The sequence below is a fragment of the Barbus barbus genome (genome assembly GCF_936440315.1).
Source record: "Barbus barbus genome assembly, chromosome: 25".
Lineage (NCBI taxonomy): Eukaryota > Metazoa > Chordata > Actinopteri > Cypriniformes > Cyprinidae > Barbus > Barbus barbus.
The window spans coordinates 6,797,200-6,824,638 of record NC_136753.1 but is presented as its reverse complement, the minus strand read 5'-3'; the positions used below and the strand labels follow the sequence as shown (position 1 = coordinate 6,824,638).

Here is a 27,439-nt window from a genome sequence, read left to right as displayed (position 1 = left end):
CAAAGTGCTTTGAAGAACTATGTCATTGACAGGTGTTTAGTTCTGCAGATTTTGTGTGGTGTTGGTTATTGCATGCATGTCATCTCAGTGTTTTTACACACACATATAAGCAGTACTGTGCAAATGCAAGTAGATTCAGCCCTAAGCTTATTTTTGCAGCGTGCATGCAGAAAAGAATGCACTATCCAGTTAGAATTAGCACTCATGGAGACTCATTCCTATTGGCTGCATGAATTGCGGCTGCATTCACGAAAGTCAACATTTCACAACCACAGATGGAGAAGAACAGCTTTCTTAGGCTAATGAGTGGAAACAAAATAAAAATGCTGCTGGAGTTACACTGCAGTGCTGCTCAAATGTGAAATGTAATTTACTGTGGTTTTAAAATGTTAAAGATAATCTTAAATGTGTATAAACTGCTCATCTGTTGTGCATTATGATAATTATTTTGTTATTATATAAGTTATGATATTATATGTTATCTAAACCTTAATTTAGTTTTGTCATTGACCTTGTTGTGTGTTTATATTGAGCTCACAGTTTTGTTTATTTTTTGCATTTGTTTTGCATAGGAGGGGTTCCAAATGGGACTGACTCTAGATGGGACGGGGTTTTCCCTGGATCAGGTGGACAGCCGATGCTGACTTTGGAAAGACATTATTGTATATGCTGTGATTCTTGACCATAAAACCCTCAAAAAAAGTCCCATTTAAATATTTGATTTTGAATTGAGTTTGAAAGAAATTTAGCAGGAGCCTTAAGAAGGTCTATTTTTATATGATAAAATCAGCAGATTGTACATACATTTTATGATTTGTGTATTTTAACTTCTTAATCTTATAACAGAAATTGTTGAAGAAGTGAAAAGAACACAAAATGTGCGCAAGCCCTTTCTAGAATTTTCTAGAGTTTTGACCAAATTTAGACTTGTTTAAATTCAAAGATGCATTCATTCATGGCCAAAAGTTGTGTTTAGAATTTTTTATACCAAATTATGAAAAATGTAAGGTGGTTACAGAGACAGTTGCTCATGTTGTAATGGTGCAATCATAACTTTTAATGTTGTATCTAAACTATTTTTTTTTCAGGGTTATAGATTTATTAGCCTTGAAATAAAATCAAAAACTGGTGGGTCTTTCATATGTTCAGCAAGATCATTGCTGAGGTTTATATTTCCAGATGGTCAGATCCTTTTTACTTTCATTGATGGCTGTTTTAATATTTGTTAAATCCGTATCACTTGCTCTTTGATGGTGAATAAATGAAAACTGATAGCACACTATATTAGCTTTGTGCTTTTTTAACAGCCACAAACTCTTACTAACAGAAAACAGTTCTTGGAAAAGGAATTCAAATGTTTAATTTGGCATTCATTACAAAGAATTGACCCCCCCCCCCCCTTTTTTTTTTTAAAGTCCAAATGGCTTGTGCTGTAAAAAGCTGGATAAGGAGTTTCTTTGTCCTGTATTATTGGCTAATGAGTCTTTTAATGAGACCAGCATTGGTTTATGTGTGAGTTCTCATTAATAATTCAGTTTAAATTAATCATCTGTCCAACAGTTTGCTATCAACAAAAAACAGTAGTTTTTGGGCATGGGAAGAGAACTGCTGGGGAATTGAATGCAGATATGCTGTCCTGAATAATTATCCCACTTTAATACAACACAAACAAACTCATCTCTCCACTTGACCTTCAAAATCCACTTGAAATGATTGTGATTTAACAGTGAACAACATCTTCAAAACAATATACAGATTAGACAGGAAAGGCACCGTCAGATTTCTAAAACATGACTTTTTGAATTAATTTCAATGAATGTTTTCACACATTTTTAATACCACTTAGCGTTTAAAGTATAAATTAAAAGGTCCATTTAGTCGCTCATGCACTCGTACACCACAGGCTAGTGGAAACCATCATGAATAATCATGAAATAAAGGTCAGAAATTCCTCAAGGCCCTTACAGACGGTGTTCGACAGTAAATACTGTATTGGCAGAGTGCTCAAGTCCAAATAATGATGCTTTTATCCTGGTTTCATGAGAAGCACACATGGCCGATATCGATGCCAAACTCCTGATCTTTGCCACCTACGTCCACTGGAGCCAAGTCTACAATGGGCAGCCGTGAAAGTGTTTGTGTGCGGTGCTCAAAGACGGTCTTGCCCCATTCACCGTTGGGTTTCTGGAGGGAAGAATAAAGAGGAACAATAGTGAGCTTGTTTTTCATCGGAAGAATTTTTGCATCAATGAAAACAGCAACAGAATGTTATTCCTGATATTGTCATCAGCACTGGGGACTAACTGACTCAAGGAGCGTTCACACTGATTCAAAGCAGCAAAATGACCACAAGTCATTCGATGAGATGAGATGAGATGAGATGAGATGAGTGATTAGTGGAGCAAAGTTTAGCAGAATTATGACTATGCAAATGAGGATGGAAACTACCACCAAACAGCACAAACTGAACATTTTTCATTTAAATTAGTTGTATTTATTAGTGTAAATGCACACTACTAGTCAAATTTTGAAATAATTTAGTTTCACATGATATTATAGAAATCATGCTGATTTGGTGCTCAGTTATAAATTATTATTGGTAATGGTTTTAATTATTATAAATGTTAAAAAGTTATTTTATAGTATCATAAATGTGTTTTACTGTCACATTAGACCATTTGAATCTGTCCATTGTATAAAAGTACACTTACCCAAAACTTTTGAATGTTAGTGTATCATGGTTTCGTTTTCAACGTTGATAATCATTTTTTTTTTTTCAGCATATTAGAATGATTTTTGAAAGTTAATGTGATACTGAAGACGGCAGAAATGGCTGCCGAATAATCAGCTGTCATCACAGGAATAAATTACATTTTAATATATACGAAAACAGTTATCTTAATGTATAAATATTTCACAGTTTTACTGTATTTTTGATGAAATAAATACAGGCTCGGTGAGCATACACTTGAAGGGTACCTCGATAGTATTTCAACTACTACAATCTACAAAGTAGCTTCCCCAACACTGATTCCCATTTTATGTCAATAATACTGTAAATGTTGTCAAACAATATAAAGTCAAAAATCTGAACATACAGAGCAGCCGTCCTCTAAGACTGTGTACTTCAGACGGTTGTTGCTATATGCCTTGATGTCCTGTCCATCAGAAGCCTTTAGGACTAATGCCTTCTTCAGATTGCTGTTCTTCTCATCTTTATAGGCCACGCTGTTTTTGCAGTGATAGGTGATGGTCTGTGCTGCTTCCTTGGATAGCAGACGGAGAAATCTCAACTGTACGGATACAGCATTAGCTGGCGACTCTTTGTTTCCATAGGTGAACTGAAGAGGAGTAATAAAAGGTCAGGGTATACAGTAAATTTAACCGCATACTGTATTTGTCCAGGGTTACAGGGCTAAATTTTTAACTTTGTTTATTTGTAATTTCCTTTTTTTTTCATTTAAACTGAAATGATCATTAATTTAATCATATTAACCTTAGTTCCCCGATTTATGACTGCCCCAAACCAGACTGGTTTTGGTATGCTGGAGCGTGAAGTCCACCAGTTCTTTCGTGGGATACTGGCAGGGTTGGCAGGTATACATGTCTCCCCCATTTCCATGTTACAGTACACTTGGATGGCATCTCTAGGGCTGCCCTCATTTGGGTCTATCCAGTATTCACCTGCGATACATTGAAAGGACGTTATACTTGATCCTCACATATACACTGGCATAAAAAAGAACTCTTTTTGATTATACCATGTATCTGACTTTTGTGTGGTTTGGATTCATGTTGGATTCATATTGGTAACTAAATCTTTGGTGTGGGCTAATCCAAGTGATCTGATTCATTATCCAGGTTTAGTAGGCCGCCCATCAGTTTCCAAATATATGCTTACTGTGGGATGCTACATTTGTTTTATGCCCGACATACGGTTGGTAATCATGCAGGTAATGCCTGTCAGATACAACATAACATTTTAATATTGGTTAGCTCTGGTTCTGTCTTTCTACCCTCCAGTTAAGGCAATTCTTGTTTATTTCTGCTAAGGAACCCTGTGCTGACTCTAATTATCTCTGTAAATTTTGTTGAATGGGCAGGACATTACTTTCTCACATAATGCCTGCTGGTGTTGCATAACTGTGTCAATTACAAAAATGAGAAGTAAAAAAAGGTGTTTCAATCCATCTACAACTAGATTGCGGTTAAAGGCTTGTAACATTTTGGGGTTTTTTCATATTACACACATACACACAAACAAAACTTATTTTTGCATAGTGTGTTATATTAAGCATTCTGAAGCAGTACAAGAGCTTGGAGCACACCGAAATTTAAATCATTAATCTCCATAGCTCATTGAAATACAGCATGCCAAGATGCATTATGTCAGGTTTGAGTATGAGTCATAAGAGTGGTGATGGCGCGGGTGGTGATGGCGCAGTGGATACGACACATGCCTTTGGTGTGAGAGACCCGGGTTCGAATCCACTGTGAGACACCAATGTGTTCCTGAGTAAGACACTTAACCCCTAGTTGCTCCAGAGGCGTGCGACCTCTGACATATATAGCAATTGTAAGTCGCTTTGGATAAAAGCGTCAGCTAAATGAATAAATGTAAGAGTGGATAACTTAAATTTCTTCTTTTTTTCTACAAAATTAAGTAATTTGGGTTTGGATTGTCAAGACGGTGAATAAATGATTATTTTGTGAATAATTCATACAGAGATGTATCATAAGTGAAAACCAAGATATTCATGCTATGCCTGATCAGGGTCAGTAAAACTGAAGCATTCAGAGCTGCTTCTAAACCGTGTGTCGGTTTGTCTCACTCACCGCTCTTCTTCAGAGGATAGCACTGCTTCAGGTCCTGACACGTGCGGGCAGGATATTGGCGAGTACCATCAGGACTGCGCATGCTGTCCAGCTGACTTCCCAAGCTCTTCAGAGACAAGTGAACTTCACTGTCGACCCGAACCGCATCAGATCCATTATTGGGCCTCGCCTCATCCTCGTTGAACTCTGGCGGGGGAGGTGGAGGTTCCTCTGGCTCGGATTCGACATCAAGGTCGAAGTTTGTTCCAAAAAGGTCATCCACAGCAGCTGTAGGGGGGCCAGGAGGGCCAGGGGGTCCAGGTGGGCCGGATTCTCCAGGTGGTCCCTACAGACAGATGGGTGAATACTGTTTATGCTGAATATTAGTGTTGAAACATCTAATCACATTAGCAGCATCTGGTAATTAATCATAATTATGAGTCATGAAGTACAAAGTGTACAAAGTCATTAAGGAAGGAAAACTGGCAACTGTCAAAAGAGAAATGAAAGCACATTATAAATTGTAGATTTTTTGTTACATCTGAAACAGTGATTGAATATGCACAGCCCAGCTGAAAAACATCTTAAGTCATGTGTGATTTTAGTTGGTTTTCAGCAAGTTTAGCTGATTTCTTAGCATGGACCAACAACTGTTCAGCTGATCACATGTGAAAAATGCCCAAAACCTCTCTAGTCCAGCAAAGACCAGCAAACTTCCTTAGACTGGTTTAAGCTGTTTCAGCAAGGAAATCCCATCTCATAACATACATAAAATGCATCGTAGACATAATCTCATTCCTCACCTCAGGTCCAATATCTCCAGTGGCACCTCGAGATCCAGGAGCCCCCACTGCTCCAAGTGGACCCATTTCTCCTTCTATTCCTGCTGGACCAACAGGGCCAGGGGGTCCCTAATAATGACAGTATTAAATTCTGTTCAACATGCATGTTAATTGCTGGTACTTTGAGAATTCAAATTTGAGTGATATTTGAATCTGTTGCTCACTCTTTGCCCACTTGGTCCAATGATTCCTATAGCACCATCATCCCCTGTTGCACCCTGGAGGGAAATGATTGACAGATGATTATCAGAAGGTAGTTACTGTATTGTGTGACAGGCGACATATTGTCCATTATACGTACTGAACTTCCAGGAAGCCCATGGAGTCCAGTGAAGCCACGATGACCTTTCTGACCTCTCTCACCCGCATCTCCTTTGTCACCTTTGTCTCCCATTGGTCCTTGTGGTCCCTAAGGTTGATTAGAAGAAATTTATGCTTGGTTGATAAACACAAGTTATATGTTCCCCTGTATTATTTCCACAATAATCTTTTTTCAAATATTTCTATTGTGTAAATTCAGAGTTGATTTAATTTAAGTGCATGTTTCATTTGCTATCATTCAATTGTATTATATATGAAAATGATAAAGTTACCAGTATCAGTATGTAAATATGCAGACTTACCTTTTTCCCTCTGGTTCCTGCTTGACCATCAGGACCATGTGGACCTCTTGCACCCTGTCAGCAAAATCAACCAATAAAAATTTAATAAAATAAAAATACAGCATAGCTATTTCAAATCCGACTAAATTAAAGAAGCACCTTTGTTACATTACTTTATGCAAAAAAATGTCAGTCTTTTAAAAATACATTTATTAAACACCAGTCTGCTTTGAAGTATCCACAATGGATATGCAATGGAAATAAACCTGATCTCCTCTCTGTCCTGGACCTCCAGGTGTTCCGACAGGTCCTGGGGTTCCTGGTGCTCCCTGACCACCTGCAAGACCCTCTGGTCCAGGGTCTCCTCTTTCACCCTGAAAGCAAGTTAACACACCATTTGAACTTGGTCCTATTTTAAACAATTTTTAATAAGGCCGTATCAAATGATGAATGGGTTCATACTCTGGGTCCAATGATGCCATCAGCTCCTTGAATTCCATCAGCTCCAGCCAAACCCTAATTTAAGAGACGAATTCATTAAGATAATGTTTAGTATATAGGTTATCAATCATCTTGACCATGTGTTTTTCACACTAACATGTCATACCTCTGGGCCAGCATCTCCTCTGGATCCAGCTGCTCCTGGCAAACCAACTGGTCCAGCACCACCTTTTGTTCCTTGAGGACCTGGGGTGCCAGCTTTTCCTGGTTGACCCTTAAAAAAACCAAACAGTTTGGATGAGTCAAAGAAGTTAACTTAAGTAAAAACAGTACTAATAAAATCCTCAAGTTATTAATCATGTGTGACATCTGAGACATTATCATCCTCTTTGACTAATTAACTAACTAACTAGAGGCCGAGAAATGTAATTCTAAAAAGACAAATTTTGAAATATTTGCTTGTATGACAACAAGGTAGAAGTGGTGACCTACCGCAGGTCCAGGAAGGCCTGCCATACCACGCTCTCCTCTCATTCCAGAAAGACCCACAAGTCCCCTCTGTCCTGGAGTTCCAGCAGGTCCTGGTGGCCCATCTGGGCCCTATGTTAAGTTAAAGAAAAATATGAGTTTTAGATATAATATTAAAATTATTTAATTTTAATTCTGTAGGATATACATTTTTTCAATATATGAATGACAATCCAAAAACCATCCTGCAAAAATTTAAATTTGAGTAATAAGGTATCACATACTGGCAGTCCGTCCTCTCCTGGTTCACCTTTGTCTCCAGGGCTACCAACAGGTCCAGGGTTTCCACGCTCCCCCTGGCGTCCAGGACCTCCAGGTTCTCCCAGAAGTCCAGGTGGGCCCTCTTTACCTGGGGCTCCGATAGGACCAGGCTCACCAACTGGACCCTGAAAATAATATCAGTGTAAGAGTCCATATATGTTTTATTGGTTGAAAAGAATCAAGCACATTGCAAAAACGATTTAAAGGACTAGCTGTTAAGCACTGCTTTGTGGATTTAATCCGTATTATGTAATTACTCACAGCAGAGCCTGGTGGGCCGACACCTCCTGGGGATCCTGGGAAACCACTGGGACCCTTTTAGAAAAAGAAGAAATCCAAAGAGGATTCCACAAAAGTGAGGAAGAAAAGAAGTAAGAGGATTCAGTAAGTAGTATTTCTGGGTGTGTCCAAGTTGATCAAAATGATTCTGATCCATTGATTTTTGTAACTTACAGCTGCTCCTTGAGTTCCTCTGCCACCTTTGAGGCCTGTAATTCCAACCACTCCCTAAAAAAAACACTATGTTTATACATTTTTTTCCCTATGGGACCAGTATAGTCTATTCATATACATACTATGACTCAAAAGTTGGAATATATATATATATATTCTTACGATTCTTTGATGAATACAGATAAAAAAAAACTATATTTATTCGAAATATAATTTTTGTACCAGTCTTTACTGTCACTTTTGATAAAATATTATGTCTTTGATCATATATCAATTATTTTGCTCACCTGTGGTCCAGGTTTTCCTGCCATTCCCCGAGGCCCAGGAGACCCAGCCTCTCCTTTTGCACCTTCCTCTCCAGTTTCACCTTTAACTCCGGGCTGACCATCAGGACCCTAGCACAAAAACATGGCAATATTTACAACTCATAGCATATTATTTAAAATATATATATATGTGTGTGTTAAGGGTCGAAGAATAGATGGATGCACTTACGGGAGGTCCAGCAAACCCAACTGGACCAGTAGGACCTGGCTCACCAGGTGAGCCCTAAAACACAATACATCAATAGAATTGTGAACCACATGAGAAAAGAACTTCGACAAACATAAAAGGTCAGGATTTCTCCTGGTAAACTGCTCTACTCACAGCCATTGCTCTAGAGCCTGGAGATCCAGTAGGGCCTCTTAGGCCTTGTTCTCCCTGTAATTGAACAATCAGTTCTGAGTACATTTATTTATTTGTTTATTTGGATCCCCATTAGCCACTACCAAGGCAGTGGCTATTCTTCCTGGGGTCCAACAAGTAAAAAACTAAATTACATCAATCCATAACAACAAAAACCAATACAATAAAACATAAAAACCCAAAATTCATACATAACATCAAGATCAACAATCCACTTAGTACTGTACCATTAAATATTTCTTCACCGATTTTTTAAAACTCATTTTACTTATTAAAAAACATGTAATGTCCGATGGCAATTCATTCCATGTTTTCATTCCTCTATACATACAGTCTGTTGCTTTGCATTAGTTTTTGAAACAGGAAGCAAAAAATATCCTTTTGATGCATGCCTGGTGTTAAAATTATGACTAGCACTACTATACAAAAGTTGACAGTACAATACACTTGGAACTCTTGATACTGAAATATTTCTTATAACACAAATCAGAGAAAAAAATACCCTATCCTTCACCAGTAGCCAACCTAGAATTTTGTGCATTTTCATAATATTAATCCTTCTATTACAGTTCAAAATTAGTCATGCAGCTCTATTCTGGACTAACTGTAATTTTTCTAAGTCTTTACTTGATGCACTCAACCATACCACTGGACAGTAATCTAAATAAGTAAGAACCATTGCTTGCACAGTTATTAAATGTGGCAAACTGGTTCTGCCAAACAACAATCCTGTTTATTCCCAGTTCTGTTTGCTATACCCTTTGCCACATCTCTTTCTACCATTATGCTCTTCAGTTCATTATCGATCCATGGTGCCCTAATATTCTTCACTGTGTGTTTTTTCATAGGTGCATGTTTATCCACCAAAGAATAAAATAATCTTTCAAAAGCTGCTAATGCATCATCAGGATGAACTTCCTTGTAAACATCAGCCCAACATATATTATTTACATCTTTGCAAAATAAGTTCTGACAAAATTTCCTATATGATCTTTTATAAATGACTTTTGGTCTTCCTTTTTATGGACCTTTGCTTTTCTAGTAATCGCTATTATATTATGATCACTACACCCAATAGGAACAGATACACCCTTAGAACACATAAGTACATCTAAGTAGCAACAACTGTAAAATTTACTTTTTAATCAGTTCTTTTAAGGAACAAAAGAAACATCAAAGTCTTAGTATTTTGGGGAGAAAAAAACACTCAGGCAGAACAGGAGGGATCAATTTATCACTTAGCTAAATTTATTTTAAAAAAAGTAATTAAAAAAAATCAAACCTTCTCCCCAGGTGGGCCAGCTGGTCCAACAGGTCCAACAGGACCAGGTAATCCCTATAGACATCAATGACATTTTATTTAGTGTCTTTATAACCCCTGCTGTATTACGAAATGCATAATAAATTTGAATGTGGATATTTTTGAATTCAGAATTATTGACTGTTAGGTTCAATGTAATCCAGTTTATTATGGCTCTGTCTCACTCACTCGACCCCCATCGTTGCCAGCTGCCCCTTCTGGCCCTCTGTTACCCACTACACCCTGAGAAAACACATAAAGAGTATTAAAACAAATCGATAAGAAGAAAAACAGAGAATTCTGCTTGATGTGTTATAGATATGGTTTCCTTCTCTACTTCACAGTGCCACACAGAAAATGCTTCACAGATAATATTAGAGAATATTAATTTCCTGCCTGAGGATATTAGCGAGACATCCAGTATATGTCAACCGTCATGCCTCACAGAGCTTTACCCACCAAGGCATTTAATATATGCAATATTGTTGCACTCTTTGCAAAGAATGAAACTAAAATTTATACTGTATTTGTTATGCATGTGCAAATGTTTAACATGCCAAAGCCTTTGATTAAGCAGACCCGCTTTCTCTTATCTCTCAGAGCCACACTCACACTTTCTCCTTTAGGCCCGGCTGGTCCAGTTATTCCTCTCTCTCCTGGCATGCCCTGTAGGCCTGGTGGTCCTGGTTCTCCAACAATTCCAGCTGGACCTGGTTTACCCTGCACAGACATTAATGTGTATCATGATGTTTTTGTAGACAAAACTACAATAAAGTGTTTTTACCATGGTAAAAGTTTTCAGTTAATGTATTCCTTTTATTTGGTACAGTTCTGGAAGTGGTGTTATTCAGTCATCTTTTAGGAGCTAAATGCATACATAGAGCCATGCAGCTGTTGATGTTGATGTTGCTCTAACCTTGGGACCGTCAGGTCCATGGGTTCCTGGGCTTCCTTTTTGTCCTGGTAACCCATTAGGTCCAGGTTCGCCTCTCACTCCTGGGGTTCCACGCCCACCCTACGGCAGATAAAAACACTGGGAGATTGCTTATGTGGACTTCTAAAAGCTGTGCACTGATACACTGAAGTGTAAGTACAATAGGCTCACCCTTGGACCAGTCTGCCCTGCACCACCAGCCTCTCCATGGATACCCTGAGGGGAAAAAATATTAATAATTCCCATTCTCAGTTAGTTTGTATTCTTCTCACCAGCAGAAATGGCACGCGGTAAAGACTAAAATACAGCGATCAGGTAAAAGAACACAATGATGAACTCACCTCATCACCTGGTTTTCCTGACTCTCCTGGTGGACCTGGGGGTCCAGGCAAACCCTAAAATTTTAGCATAATAAAAGATGCAGCTTGTCCAGAGCTAAATAAATCATAATAAATCATATCAAATTTACTTACAGGCATGCAAAATATTCAAGGATTATATATATTTTTATCATTTTATTTTTGTCCCTGAAGTCCGCATGTATTAGTCAAGTCCATACCAAAAGTGATTTTGTGCAGAGCAGCAGGTGCTACACAACCAGGTGTCATAAATCTGGTCTATGAACTTCCGTTAACTCACCACCAGAGGTCACTCGCTCACCACATGGACTCTTGCACCACACAAACTGTTGCACGCCACCTCAGACTACAATTCCCATCATCCATTGCACTGACGACACACAGCTGATTGCACTGATCACACACCCTACATAAACCATGGACTTCCTCTTCTTCTCTGCCGAGTATTGTATTGCGTTTATCACTCTCATGGTGATAGCTACTCTACGGAGTCATAGTCATAGTCATAGTCATAGTCATAGTCATAGTCATAGTCATAGTCATAGTCATGCCTTGCTTTACCTTGTGTGTTCTCTTGTGTTTTGACTCCTGCCCATGTTTTCTGGATTTACCCTTTTGCTTTGCCATTCGCACTCTGTTTGCACCTCGATTGGATTATTGCTCTCGTACCTGGATTACCCCTTCTGTCTAGCCCCTTGGATATTGTACGCCCATCGCCAACCATGCCTGTTTACTTGAGTACTCTTCTGTCTTGCCCTCTCTATACCTGTTTGCTGTTGGTTCGACCCTGCCTGTTATTGACCATGCCTGTAAATAAAAGCTTGCACTTGGATCCGCACGTCTTACGTCTTGTTCGCCCCATTACACCAGGTGCAGTACAAAATTTTTTTTTTATGGATTTTCCCACATTTTATGTGTTCTATGACCTTACCTGCTCAGACAAAATTTGTGAACACCAAATAAGTGTCTTTGGTAATGTGGGCAAAAATTTCACAAAGGATTTCACAATTTTTGAACCAGGGATGAAATTGAGGCCTAAAACTTGCAGTTTCTTATCTTTGTACATCAAATATATTTTTACCTCAATATCAAGGAACATTTCTCACAATATGACCCCTTTAAGAGCATATAAATGTGGACAGTGAGGGCCATGTTTAAAATCATCTCTGACTGGAACCATAACTGAAAAAAAGAACATACTTGGAAGCCAGTTAGTCCAGGAGGTCCCTGTTCTCCTCTCTTTCCTGCTACTCCCTGAAAAGAAATACAATAAACCCAACCGTATTTTGTAAGCTCCTCTTAATACTGTACCACTCAGAGGTATTCAAAATATGTAAATAGCCATAAATTTGGCATAAATGACTAATTGGAAGACTCACAGGAGGTCCTGTTGTTCCCGCTGGACCTTCTTCTCCATCTTTTCCATTAGGTCCCTGCAGGAATCATAACCATCATATCAAATCATAATGACTAACTTGACTTTTAAATCACTACACTATACAATACCACCACTGACAGGCCATCTGAAATACTACAACAGTAGCATTTTCGCAAAAAGAGAATGACATTTATAATAGCTTGTTGTGAATTATTACAGTATGTTTTAAGGTTGCCACAACAATGTTGCACCATAATTGCACTCACTCTTTGTCCTGAAGCTCCTGGTGATCCTGTCTCTCCTGCTTTTCCTGGATCACCCTGAATATTCAGAAAAATAATTTCATTAGGTAAACAAGATAAAGGTGAATGACTGCCCATAAAAATGTCATTATAAAAGTCATTGTTATAGACTCTCTCTTTATATTATGAATTCTTTGTAGGTTAACTATTGTAGAATATTAATGGTTAATTCATCCATTACAGGCACTTTTATCTACTGAAACATCTTCAAATAATATTTAATCTGTATTAAAACATTTATGATATCCTTAAATAAAGATCTGGTCAGTGGCCTTCATCATCCTTCAAAGGGCTTTCAATGTAATGTCTAAGACCGTGAGATTTGACACTGTGTGTGACGGCAATTATATGTGATAGAAATGATCATTTTCACTTTTAGAGAAAAAGCTCAATAACTTTGGATTTACAATACAAACCCATTTAGTTTTCTAGCAACCAATTAATTTTAATGAAAAAAAATTGATTGTGCAAATATATATATATATATATAATTTCTTATAGTGAATATGAGTTCTTAAAAAAGACTTTTCATGATTTTAACATTTATAGGGGAGGTTAAAATGTCAGAACAGCAGACAAGCCCAAAATGCGTAATTCTAACATTTCAGCACAGTTCAAATAAATTAGGAAAACAATTAAAGTGATCATATAAAATGTAAGCTGCCATATTATATCCTTTGCAATTAGATTGGTTTTTCCAATTGTTGTTGTTCTAAATATTTAAAAGCTTATTCATTATAGGGGACAGAAAGTCCCCCTAACTGAGGATTCACCCTGATATACTCTTTGCTCTGAAAGTGTTATGAGATATACAGTATGACACATGTTAATAATATTTAGAATATTATCTTATGGCTTTTTTTATAAATATACTTATAATAGGGCGTTACACTGAAGCCTTTAGGTCCAGGCAAACCCATGGATCCTGCTGGACCTCTGGTTCCCGTAGCCCCAGCTGTACCTGGATTCCCATCATCTCCTGGTGCTCCCTAAAAAAAAAAAAAAAAACTTATCAGAAAGTGAGATGGCAGAACTCACTAAAGTGTTGTTTTAAATGCATAGCGATTTGGAGCCACCATAACAGTAGGCCAATCCAGAAAGCTAATTCCAGAAGGATGCGAATTTACATGTGTGTAGTTCATCTAATTTTCCCAAAGAAATTCCCACAGCAACCACTGGTTCAAATAGGACTACAAACTGAGGAGTTTAAAGACCTGTTTTAAGAAGGTATACAACAGGAAGGAATCACAAGATTAAAGTGAAAAATGCATGTATTACCTGTGGGCCTATGTTCCCCTCTGCACCTTGCATTCCAAGAATACCAGTCAAGCCCTAAAGAGGCATGACACATAATACAGTACGTGAACGCCTTAATGTGGACTCAATACCATCTGTACAAAATAAAAGTACCAGTAATATCATGCACTACTGTTGAAGTGAAGTAACAAAGACTATGTAATCACAGAAAAGAATTATGATATACTTTATAACCGCATGGCACTATATATAGGGTGTGCTGCGAAATGCCACATAATGTCTAAAACAAATATAGATAATATACAGAATACAAATATACACAATATTAATTTTACTAACCCTTGCCCCCGTTATTCCTGTTTCCCCAGGTCGGCCAGGGTCTCCAGTTGCACCTTTAGGCCCCGATGAGCCTGGGACACCACGTTCACCCTGTGCTCCCTGGAGAATGATGTTGAGAAAACAAATTAATCATTTTGATCTCATTTGTTAACATTAGTTAATACATTAACTAACATAAACTTCCAATGAGCAATTAATTTTTAAGTTTTGTTAAAGTTAGTTAATAAAAATGTTCATGTCAGTTCACAGTGCTTTAACTAATGTTACCAAGATACACCATTCCATTTTAAAATGTAGTTAATGCTGAGATTAACATTAACTAAGATTAATAAATGCTGTAGTATTTAAGAATTTTTAAGTATTATTTTACAGTAGATATGTGGTGGCATTGTTGGCACTGTTAGGTGCCTTTAAAACCTTATTGACCACTATTTAGTATGTTTCTAACCTTTTGACCTGGCAAACCATCAGCTCCTGGGAACCCGCGGTTACCTGGAGTTCCCTTGAAAAATATAAAACATTAAATATTATTGTATTGAACAAACATGTAAAGACGTCACAGAAAAAAACATAAGAAAACTTGCATGTTAGTCATTCACAATAATGTAATGGCACTCACTCTTTCTCCAGCTGGGCCCGAGGCTCCAATGGCCCCTGTGTCTCCTCTTGGGCCTCGCTTTCCTTCTTCACCCATTGGCCCCATTTCTCCTTGAACACCAGGTGGGCCCTACAACAAATGATATACCATTTTATCATTGGATGAATGTTCTGATGGCATTATTTCTGTCAATTATGAGAAAATGATTTCAAGGTACTTGAATGTTGTCAATACTTACAGGTTCTCCTTTAACTCCAGGTTCTCCTTTAAACCCAGAGGAGCCTAGGTCACCCTATGACATGCATGAAATATATGAATGAACACAGTATATATAATCTATATATAAAGTGCTCCACCTCAAATATACTGTACATAAAGAAGAAAAAGTGACTTTTGCTATAGTTATAATATTACATTTTGCACGTTTTGTCATTACCACTTGGCCCTTGGCCCCTGGAAGTCCAGTTGATCCTTGAGGTCCAGGTGGGCCAGGTTGTCCAATCAGTCCAACAGTGCCTTGCACACCTGGGATACCCTACAATGAACAGATTAAGAAGTAGAAGTTTCTTCAAAACCATAACCCAAAGAATGAGCAACAATAGCAATGTTACCTTTGACATGTTATTCTGAATTTTAATAAACACACAATTTAATGAGCAATTAATGTGCAATAAACAGCATGTTAAATTGCATTCTTTGATGAGTGTTTTAGGAACTTACTGGTGGTCCTTTAACTCCAGGAGTGCCATCTGTTCCTGATGGTCCCTAAAATGCCATTGATATTATGGAGACCATTCAATACATAAAGCATTAAATTGTAGCCCTTTTCTAAATAACAAGACAAGTGAGACTGCACCTGGTTGCCCTGTGGTCCTGGTGAACCTTGCCTTCCTGATTCTCCTCTTGGGCCTTGAGGTCCACTGGTACCTCGTGGGCCTGTGGCTCCTGCTTCACCCTGCCCAATGTTTAAAAAGAGTGTGCTTGATTCCTCAATTTTTGTACTTGCCATAGCTCCTTTTTCCTCAAAACGTTTGAAGATGCAACAATTTGCATGGTTCTTACAGTAACCATGAATCAGACATACCTTCATGCCTGGGCCACCAGGAAATCCTGTGGTCCCAAGAATTCCCATCGGGCCCTGTAAATGATGTAAGTGTCAGGTTGGATAACATGATAACATCAGTCTTTATTAATAGAACATACTCCACATCTTTGAATATAATGTCAGATATGCACTACCGTTCAAATGATTTTTGGTCAGTAAGATCATTTTTTTGTTTGTTTTAAAATTAACACTTTATTGAGCCAGGATGCATTAGATTGATCAAAAGTGATATTAAAGGCTTTTATAATGTTACAAAAGATTTCTGTTTTTTCCTGAAAAACATGCATTATGGTTTCAACAAAAATACTAAGCACCACTAATGTTTTCAACATTGATCATAATAAGAAATCAGTCTTTTAGAGTGATTTGTAAAGGATGATTTGACATTGAAGAGTCGAATAATGGATGCTGAAAATTCAGCTTTAATCATTTTAATATGTATAAAATTGTAATATTTCACAATATTACTGTTTTTACCGCATTTTTATCAAATAAATGCAGCATTGGTGAGCATGAGAGATCTTTTTAAAAAGCATTAATAAAATTGAATTATCCCCAAACCTTTGAACGTTAGTGTATGTCTTTCAAGGTATTTCGTCAGAAGTGAATGTGTACATGATGTGATCTCGGTAGATAAATGAGAAGTGATAAAGGGGGTTACTGTTATTCACATACCAATGGACCTGGTTTTCCCACGTTTCCTGAAAGACCACGCTTTCCCTACAAACAGAAAACATTTTGATTTACTGATGAAATATATAATACCACCAAAGCAAAATTTGTAAAAAGTAATCACTTACCACCGGCCCTGTTGGACCGATGCGTCCTCTCTCACCAGGCATGCCAGTCGGGCCCTTTAAAGTACAATATACTGTAAGCATCCAAAAAGTGTAGTTTTGTCAAATCCAATAAACATCAGTGTAAATGAAACATTGCAATCAGATTTGCAATCATAAAGTGCTCCATACCTGTGGACCCACAAGTCCCATGCCACCAGGAGTTCCTGATTCTCCCTTTGATCATGAAAAGAAAGTGGCATTTGCTAAGACAATCAAACCACAAGGACACAAGAAACCCATTTATAAGAATTTGTTGACTTCAAATATGTGGCCTCTGACCTTTGACCCCACTGCACCTGATTCTCCTTTTCCACCCTGCAGACCTGGATGACCCTAAAATGGGGATGGGATTCATCAGAAACTGCCCTCGAAGCAAACTTAATACCTGATTATGTACTTGGTTTGTACATTTTATAATGATAGATACTAAAAAATATTAAGAAGTAATTAGTGACCAGTGCAAAGAGTGAATGGCAAACTAATCAGTGTTATGAGAAGGAAGTTTTAACCTAACCCACCTTTTGACCTTTCATCCCAGGTTGACCTGGTAATCCTGGAAACCCTCTGGAGCCCTATGAAAAAAATCATTATTGGTAAGGATGCACTAAAAAGCTTTTAATGTGCAGGAATTATGGAAGTTATGAGCTAATTATAGCTTTTGATCCCTGTCACCACACACATCTCCTTATATCAACAGCATTGATCTGATGTTTTCATTTGTGAAGGATAGAGCTGCACAGTAGTTCAGTCTGCAGGCCACTAGTCAGCACCATAGAGTCTTGTAGTTTGTGTTAAGGGCCTTTAGCTCCCTCAAATTAATCAGTCAATGTTTACATGTGCGTTTAATTTGCCATTGTCTAAGCTGCACTTCTTCAGTTTGATTTTTTCTCTCTCTGCTCACTTGTTCTTTCTTGTGTACTGCTTGAGTCATCTTGTAATAATTATAAATGAGTTGTACTCTAATTAAAGCCTTTGATTTGTATTTGATTCTTTTGACATTGTGATCTGGCACTGCTCAACATCGCTTGACAGCCTATACATCAGTTTCTCATCAGTAAGAGCATATTTTAATATTTTAGTCCACTTAGATCAGGAATCATCATTCAATAGCATTCCCAACATTTGTGGAATTTACGGCGACAGAAGATTACGTTGCTAGAAGATTGTGTAAATAATTATTGTCATATATTGCATTGTTCATAACTTAAACCATTCTATTTAAATGTCAGACCTACAAACATTCTGGTGGCAAAAGGCTTATTTTTGGGCTATTCAAAGCACAAGTGCAATATTTATCATGACCCCTCCTATTATGGTTTGAACAGGTGGAGTAGATCTTAAAAGTGCACATACTTAGAAGTCTTAAAGTTAACCCATAGAGACTGTGTTCTCTCAATCAAAAACAACTAGATGCAGCACAAAGGAACAAAAAGGTGCATTTTTAAAAACTTCTTTGAACTTGAATCACTGAAAAAAACTTTAACTAATATTATCCAGCCCTAAAGCAGGACAGAAAACAGCAGCACTGTCTTACTGGAGAGCCAGAGAATCCTTTTTCTCCCGTATTTCCAGGGGGTCCAGGCTCACCCTGTTGAACAGAGGAATAGGCTTGTGTTATCAAAAGCAACTCAACTTACATATGTTAGTGCTGTAAAATGTGACTTGACAGCATTTGACTCCATATCAAACATACTGCTTCACTATGATGTTTAAATAATGAAATCACTGTGCAAATTGTTGGTCAACTTACATCTGGACCAGGTTTTCCAGGAGAACCATCTGGTCCCCTTGGACCAAAAGAGCCCTACAAAGAAAAAAAATATTGCATTGTATAGTAAGTGACACCTTTCTTTGTTTTTGTTTTTAAAACTGCCTGGCATGGACCATTTCTCTAATCAATATTTGAAACATACAGGTGCAATTAAAATATTTACCTTGATTTTTCAGACTATTTTTAATGCACTTTACACATTAGAAACATCTCTACATTTTCAGTCTTACCATAGGTCCAGGATCACCCGCATCTCCCGGTGCACCTTGGGCTCCTGTTGGCCCCTGAGTGACAAAGAGAAAAAAATAGAAATTTGGATAAACATGTAAGTTGTAGGAAAAAAATTTAAGCCATTCAATGCATAGACCTATAGACAACACCAATCTTGAGAGAACTTACTGATGGACCTGGTGGGCCTGGATGACCTCTTGGCCCTGTTTCCCCCTGATCAGAACAAATACATTTTATCTCTCTTTAATGGGTCTATATGACAATCCAGCTAAATATTCACTCAAAAGTAATTTCTGAATGTGGAAAGATCACTACCGGTGCTCCAGAGACCATCGCCGACATTCCAAGCTTCCCATCCTGGAATCCAGAGGCCATTTGAGAAGCAAACTGACTCTGTAAAAATATAAATTTAATTTAATATTAAATTTTAAAAAGTACAGTCATGACACACTTTGCTGCTCCTATAAATTTATAGATAGATACCTGTTAAATTGGGGTGGGGAAAAAACACATTCAGGCAAGTTTTTGAAAAACACTACAGGATTAAAGCTGGATTTTGTGAGTTTGCTTGTGTTTGGGATTGTCACTCAAAATGCTACACTAGCAATTCTGCATTTACATTTTTGTTTTTTGAACAAAATTAGGTATTATGTTCTTTTACCATAGACTTTTTACCACTTTATCCTGATTAGTAATAACATTCCTCATTCAGATCAGAGGAACACATTTTACAGTTCAAACCTCTGATTAGGGATGTAACAAATACAGGAGAATAAAACCTGAATAGATAATATTACTCACCCCAGGCATTGAATTGCCTACAGGACCAGGCTCACCTGGCATGCCTGGGACACCTGGTTCTCCATCAAAACCAGGTGGACCTGGGACACCCTTCACAAAAAATATTGTATGTCACAATTTAACTACATTTACTACATTACGACTCTACATTCACTCAGAGTACTATTGATGAGCCATAATTTACAGTACATTCCATGCAATAAAAAAAGAGAGAAAGCCACTATTTGTACATAACTTTAATGTGTTTCTGGGGTCAAATAACCACATCAAAGAATAGCAGTTACTGGTTGATGCCACATACTCGTCTTCCTTTGCTTCCTGGATATCCTGGTCGGCCATCTGCTCCTAGGGGACCCTGTTTGGTGTGACACACAATATAATGGACTTCATTTTGATTGACATTTCAAAGTATGGGGATTCTGGGGAAAAAAATAAAAGATTAGAGGTATACGCGTGTGTGTGTGTGTGTGTGTGTGTGTGCGTGTGCGTGTGCGTGAATTATTTTTTTCACCATTGGTCCTGGGCGTCCAGGTATTCCCACAATCTAAAAAAAAAGGAATAAAATATATAAATTAAAACTAATAAAATAGTATAAATCTGTATAACGTGATATATAACATGCTATAACATGAATAACACTAATAACATATTCTCACGTGTGGCACAAAATATTGCAAATATGATGAACAGAAGCATAATCTTATAGACTCACATAAGGAATGTCACCAGGTTCACCTTTTTGGCCCTGAAAAGACAAAAACATGCAGGACTAATCGAAACTTCATTAATATTAATTTGTAATGAAAATCATTAAAAAGTTAACCTGTATGCCTAAAATTTAAAAGCATTCACATACCTTAAACGCAATTGTTTCTGAAAAAGAAACACAAAATAGAATTGAAATGAATTCAGGCTAAATTATATATGTAAAAAAAATAATAAATAAGCTATGACTCCTATTCATAAATCAATGAATGTGATGTGTTCTGAATGTAATTGTCGTCTGCCCTCTAGCGGCTGTAGCGTGTATGTCCGTCTCACCGATCCTTCCACGCGCGCTAGCGAAGGTTTGGCAGACGGGGCAGCACTCTCCATCCGGGATCATGAGCTCTTCGCATCCCTTCAGATCCTCACAGCGGATCTCCTCGCAGATCACCTGGCCTTTATCACATACACACAGCCTGCACGGCTCTGGCTTCCAAATCTCATTTTCTGAATAATTCTGATCACCATCTTTACAGTTTTCCGTCTCCTCTGTTCAAAGATGAAAATGAAAACAAACATAACTATATACAGTATCAGTCATTTCTAGCTATCATACTCAAATATTACATTCACATTAGCCCCATTATCACATAAAACATTTTTTTTTTTTAAATAAGGCAAAATGCTTTATAGGTCATTTGCTGTTTATGGGGGACAACAGTTTTGTTTTATTTATTTTTTTGTTTTGTTTTATTAATTGCAGTTAATTACAGTGGCAAAAACAGAAAAGCACTGTGAACTCTACAATACCAATTTAAAGGGATAGTTCACCCAAAAATGAAACTTCATACAGAACAAAGAAAGTCGTACAGGTTTGGAACTACCTACTTGAGCGTGAGTAAATGATGAGAGAAGTTTAATTTTGGGGTGAACTTTCCTTTTAATCCGCCAGCAGTCAGTCTAGCGTCAGAAATGTTTTTGTCCACAGCATGCGAGCTGGTGCTCATGTCTAAAATACCACTCTAGTCTTCATACTTACTGCCAAGATATTGCTTCATACAGGTATATCTTAAAGTGTGCGTACAGCTAACAGTCCTTACAAAAACTTACTGAGGTAACCATAATTCCCATACCGCCCAAAACTCAGGGCACTGGCACAGAGCAGTCTCAGGATTGCTAATTGGCTAACATAAATTAGATTGGCACATAGCCTATGTTTTATTAGTTCGTTTACAGAGACTATATGCAACCAGAGTCTATTTGGATATCTCAAAACACACATTATTTCAGTTATATTGTTCAGAGAATGTTCAGGTTACTTACATCAGTTTTAATTACTGTGATTTATCAGTAGTAATAACCAAAAATGACAATGAAACTGTTTTATTGTAATCTATTAGTTTACAAGTCCCTTCTCAGTTACTAGATACAATATCCAAATATGGTCAAATTAAAGATGCAGTGTTACAAGAATGGACACCATATTTATGTAAGATATTGCCAAAGAGACAATAATTTCCTATGAAGTTATTACATAAAACGTCAGTGTTCAGACCAAAGTTGTTCAGAAGTAACTTTTAGTGTTGAGGGAGAGCTAGGAATGGATATAATTTTTAATTTCTTAATTTATTTCACATCGCGGCAACAGTTAGTGGCAGTTTAACCTATGTTTGTCAGTCTATATCAACTTTGCATATAAAGTAACAAGCATCTGTACACTGCAAACCTTCAGATGAAGGTCAGTAATAGAGCACTGGTCCCACTGGCCTGTTCCATAATCTGCCCTTGACCAGGACATGTAAGTAACTATAACTATAAATCAAAGTATAAAAATGAGAACTAGAGCAAGGCCACCATTCATCCAGTTCTGCTTCCCCTCGATGATCACATTTTATGCCACACCCTGTAATTGAGGTCTGCAGCTGGAGGCCCTCAGACATTTTTCACTCAGTCCATTGAGGATGCACCTCTTGTGTACCACATCAAGACTTCATTTGAAAAAAAAAAACTACCTTCTTGAACCTTTTTTTTAAGTCAAATTATGAGACTACTCTGTCTATACCAGAGGTGCCCCAAATTTGGACTCCAAGGGCTAAACATTTAACTTGACAAGGGTAAATGTTGCATTATAGCCGAAATCAAATGTATTTATATTCTCTACACTTCTCTACACACACAAATAAATAGTTACAAAAAAAAACTTAAATATGATTCAATGGCATGTTTTCCCCTTCACTATTGTAATACGGCAAGGCAGGCAAAACCAAAGGTCATCAGGGGCCAACTTTGACATGCAGACCCTGGTTTGGGTATCTCTGGCCTGTAAGTACATCTTTCTGTCTGCCCAACAAAGGGTTTCTCTGTGCTCGAATCACTACATTTTTGTATCTTATCTTGTCCTACTGTTTCTGTTTTTACAACATTGTCTATGTTGTAAAAAGAAATGAAATTGCCCATTTTCCATATGCAAACAGGAGGTTACTGACAGTATTGCAGTAGAAAGCTTATATGGAAATGTGAAATGCTAAAGTGTATGTTTAAGAACTTCCACTTAATACTTTAACATAATTATAGAGTAATACATAATAAATGACATGATATCATCAGTCAGAATACCGATCATCGTTTTGTGATTTACTTCTCATGTTGTTTGTGTTGTGTTTGTCTGTGGCTCTGAGCGACAGCTCCAGGCTGTGATAAGTCTTGATTAGATGCTGTAGCATGACAGAGGTGGCAGACAGAGTAAATAACAGTTCTGATGCTCAAAGTCTGTCACATCAGAGACTATCCTGAGGGCTGGCAAGTATTGCTTCCACTGCTGTAATTAAGCAATAATGCATATGACTATCTGAAAGCCTTTAATGCAGTGCTCTAGAGCAGGGACACAGTGGAAGTGCAGACAGCTTTATGCAAGGCAAGAATTATTTTAGGAGACATTTGTTGCCCCTTCTTTCATCAAAGGCATTGGTGACAGCTGTAATTGTTTCAGTAGGCCCAAATTATGTCATAAAAACATTCCAAGCAATTAAGAAGACTGAGTGAAATTTCTCTTCACTTTTTCTTTTGAAAATTGTAGACTTTGTAAATCAAATTAACGGAATATAATTTATAAATATTTTAAATATTAATGTATAACTTAAAAATAAAGAAGATGAGACATGAGAATTAAGTCACTAATACAGCAGCTGCTCAATGCTGAAACTTATCATTTTGAAGTAGTTTAACCCCAAATGTAATTTGTAAATGGGCATTAAAATATAATGGCTAAATATTATACTTGTTCTCATGAGCATGATGGAACTTCCGGACTTCACTATTTGATGTCATCATCTTAAACGAAAGCCTAAAATAATATTAAATGTACATTATTTTCAGTATTGTCAGTTGCACTGAAGCATTAAAACTACTAGCAGCAGGACACCTGCTACTACTCATCTGTATGAAACTGGCCTTTTCTAAAGCACGATTCTGAAAAGAAAGTAAGTACAAATTTAGTGGAAAAGCACATACTTTATTTTGGAGAAACCACAGCAGCCTCTATTATAGGTTATGCTTAACTTTAGTCCGTGGCTAACTTTTATTTCTGTCAAAGTGAAAAGGCACGCCCTCTGTCTGAAGTTTTTAACAAAAATATCCACTTTGGAATGTACATTTCTTTACTATACGTTCATGTATAGAATGGACTTTGTATTTATTATATTGGAGCAAACAATTTTCTCTGCAAAGCGATCCTGTATTTCACACCCTGTGATTGACATAACACCCTCCCTCTCATAAAACATTACAAGCTGGCTCTCATAAGGGTCATGACGTGCCCCCATGTGGCATAATTACTGTGAGAAGGTCACACATGTTGTTTTATGTACTGTATATTAGATCAGACTGATGTACAGTAAAGGGGAAGTTCACCAAAAAAAAAAGACAATTCTGTCACTCATTTACTCACTCTCAAGTTGTTACAAACCTGTATTAGTTTCTTTCTTCTGATGAACTCAAAAGTAGATATTTTGAAGAATGTTGGTAACCAAAAGTTGACGGTATAGCCATTGACTTCTGTTCTGTTTTTTTTTTTTTTTTTTTTTTTTTTTTCATATGGAAGTCAATGGCTACTGGCAACTGTTTGGTTAGCAACATTCTTCAAAATATATTCTTTTATTCAACTTGAGGGTGAGTAAATGATGACAGAATTTTCATTTTTGGGTATACTATCCCTTTAAATTATGATTAGAGTGTGATTGCATCAGTTCACTATGCAAAGGTTTTGAATTCCATGTCAAATTTTGATTGAATCAATTCCTGCTGAGCTATCCAACAATGCTGATCAATAACTTCACCTGATTTGTAGTGTGACTAACCTAAGTGAATGTGAAAACATCCCAGTTGGATTTCAGGCGAACTCATTTGCCACATGTTTGGGTGTGTCTAGCATCTCTTTTGGGAAGAAGTTTGACCACAATTGGTGGCCTGCTTTGGTCCGTGAAAACCTCACATCATTACACACAAGGCCATGAAATTATGTCTCCAACTAAGATAGAGCTGACAAAGCAGAAGATCAGGATAGTTCAGCTTGCCAGTTTACTATTAAATTAGAAATTAGAAATTCAAATTGTGCTAGTTAGTAGGGAAGGATGCTGTTAGAGTAAAACCTGTTATGTCTTTCTTTACAACAGCATTAACTCGCCTCATATCCTTTTTTAATTCTGTTCATAACATAAATGGAACTAAAACAACATCTTTACTGTGATGTGTTTCCAACATCTATTACTACTGATCACATTTATCACATGTGGAACACTAAATGAGGGCTTTCCAAAAATTAAAGTGCATGGACTCATATGGGTTTACAACAACATGAGGCGAGTAAATGCTAACAGAGTTTCAATTTTGGGGTTCAAACTATTATTTTGAGCGTCACGTTCATCCTAAACTAGTACACTGAATAAAAAACAGTGTAGGATTTATATTAAAACAATTTTCACTCAGATATTACTAGTCAATTTCACAAATAATTACAAAGAAATGGCAAGTAGCACATTTAAATAAATGTGAAATATTAAAGTAAAACGTTGTTGTAAAACATACTAATAAAGAGAGATTCGTTCACATATTAAGTAATAGAAGTACATATACGTGTTATGAATCAATCTGTATCTGTAATTGTATGGTGTAACCTGCTTATGTGGAGAAACATAAGCATAAAGTGGGGGGGGGGCAAATCAGGACAAATTATCATAAATGTCTCAAAATACCCATATTTTACACATAATTTAGGAAATTATACCAACAACAAAAAAACACATAGAGATTTTTTTTTTTATCGAACAAACCACTTTAAACAGTCCAGACAAAACAGTTTAAATGTAAATCAAACATTTAGCATATTTTATCTTCATAATAATCTATAAATAATTCCCACAGGCACCCAAGCTGAATGTCTAAGTGCAATGAAAAAAACAACATGACATGGTCTTGTTTTCCCAGATATTAAAGTAAAAGGTCAGAAAGGCCATTGAAAGTAACTTATTTTACCTCTTTCAAGCACTTCTTACTTTTTTACATCAAATACTACAGCTGATATACAGAGTATCACTCTTCACCTGTTGTGTCAGGTTAGTGAAGTATGAGACAGATTACTCACTGGTCTTGACATCCTGGCACGTGATCAATAACACCTGTGCCAAACAGATCCCCAGCCATACAGGTATCCTGAGGTGATGAGCTGCGGTCATTTTCACAACAAGGAGGTGCAGGCCTTGCCCGTGCCTGCCACAGGAGGTAGACTAGGAAAAAATCACAGCTTCACCATACGCTCCACAAGATGCCCACTCTACCCGAGAGCGCAGCTGCCAGCCTCTGCGCAGACGCTCCTGTATGAAACTCCAGGCAGCCTGTGCGCCCCCGCCCTGTGGTTCTCCAGCCTCTCATCTAGCTGGAGCAAAAATAACTCTAGTCTCTAGTCTGCTCTAAGATGATGCACACTTATGAACAACATGAAGCAGAATGCATCATGTATCACTGTCATAACGCTTGAAAGCTCACCAGCATCACTCACCAGACACCAATTGGCTTTAAATATAGAATAACCACACTGTAAAGTTGTGAATAAAACAATGATTATTGTAGTACGTTTTACATGAAAGTACTATTTCTTTACTAGTCTTTCTACTTCAAAATTTCACATTTAATTCAATGTACTTGCTATTTCTTCGTTGGGAAATTCATAAGCAATTTCTGAGTGAAAATTGTTTCCAAGTAAAACACAAAAGTTATTTTTAGATTAAAATATACCTCTGTTATGTCTGTAGTTGACACTTATATTGCACCTGAATGCATAAAGTGCTAAACATGATCATTTCTAAACAAGATCACATGATCTAAGCTAGTAAACATGAATTAGTCAACACTCTCATTAATATTCATGAGTTAAAACTCATTAAGGAGATATTCCTATCAGTCTTTCACACTGTAATGCAATGAGCTGATGAAGGTCATGAACGAAGAACTATTAATATTTATATGGAATTTAATATGCAATTCATATGTAATTTAAATGTTATATAACAATAAGGTTTTACAAAAAGTGGCAATAATGTCACAAGATTCCCATTGCAAATAAATACTGTTTTTTAACATTCTATTCAAAGAATTCAAATGAGATTTAAGATCACCAAATCAGCATATTAGAATGATTTCCGAAGGATTGTGTGCCACTGAAACTTAATGACTGCCACAAACCTTTGCCATCACAGGACTATCATGCACTTTAAAATGTATTAAAATAGAAAAGAGTTCTTTTAAACTGTAATAACATTTCAATTTTCGACTGTATTTTTAATCAAATAAATGCAGCCTTTGTAGACATAAGACACTTAGTTAAAATGCATAACATTT

At 37.1% G+C, this 27,439-nt stretch overlaps 2 protein-coding genes across 5 annotated transcripts in view; one reads left to right on the top strand and one right to left on the bottom strand.

Annotated features, from left to right (window-relative positions):
* LOC306845168 (PTB domain-containing engulfment adapter protein 1-like) overlaps positions 1-1,282 on the top strand; it is a 50,649-nt gene extending 49,367 nt beyond the window's left edge. For all 4 annotated transcript variants that reach the window (XM_079377808.1, XM_079377809.1, XM_079377810.1 and 1 more), the window contains one exon: positions 573-1,282. In XM_079377808.1, coding sequence (XP_079233934.1) covers positions 573-644 — 72 coding nt within the window. In that variant the 3' untranslated portion in view covers positions 645-1,282. The remainder of the gene's footprint in view (positions 1-572) is intronic.
* Positions 1,272-26,428, bottom strand: LOC306845167 (uncharacterized protein). Its single transcript, XM_079377807.1, has 53 exons — positions 26,187-26,428; positions 20,885-21,097; positions 20,556-20,612; positions 20,355-20,387; positions 20,145-20,198; positions 19,844-19,933; positions 19,358-19,435; positions 19,211-19,255; positions 19,042-19,095; positions 18,791-18,844; positions 18,575-18,628; positions 17,559-17,612; positions 17,320-17,373; positions 17,170-17,214; positions 17,002-17,055; positions 16,877-16,921; positions 16,181-16,234; positions 15,953-16,051; positions 15,817-15,861; positions 15,533-15,631; positions 15,335-15,388; positions 15,118-15,225; positions 14,947-15,000; positions 14,499-14,597; positions 14,181-14,234; positions 13,793-13,891; positions 12,867-12,920; positions 12,602-12,655; positions 12,423-12,476; positions 11,205-11,258; positions 11,035-11,079; positions 10,846-10,944; positions 10,542-10,649; positions 10,119-10,172; positions 9,912-9,965; positions 8,591-8,644; positions 8,438-8,491; positions 8,230-8,337; positions 7,943-7,996; positions 7,751-7,804; positions 7,453-7,614; positions 7,193-7,300; positions 6,867-6,974; positions 6,722-6,775; positions 6,526-6,633; positions 6,281-6,334; positions 5,959-6,066; positions 5,822-5,875; positions 5,619-5,726; positions 4,837-5,161; positions 3,497-3,684; positions 3,099-3,341; positions 1,272-2,184 (listed from the first exon to the last, which is right to left on the bottom strand). The coding sequence occupies exons 2-53, from the start codon at positions 20,936-20,938 to the stop codon at positions 2,038-2,040; spliced, it is 4,257 nt and encodes a 1,418-aa protein (XP_079233933.1). The 5' UTR covers positions 20,939-21,097; positions 26,187-26,428; the 3' UTR covers positions 1,272-2,037.
* Positions 26,429-27,439: the final 1,011 nt, after the last annotated feature.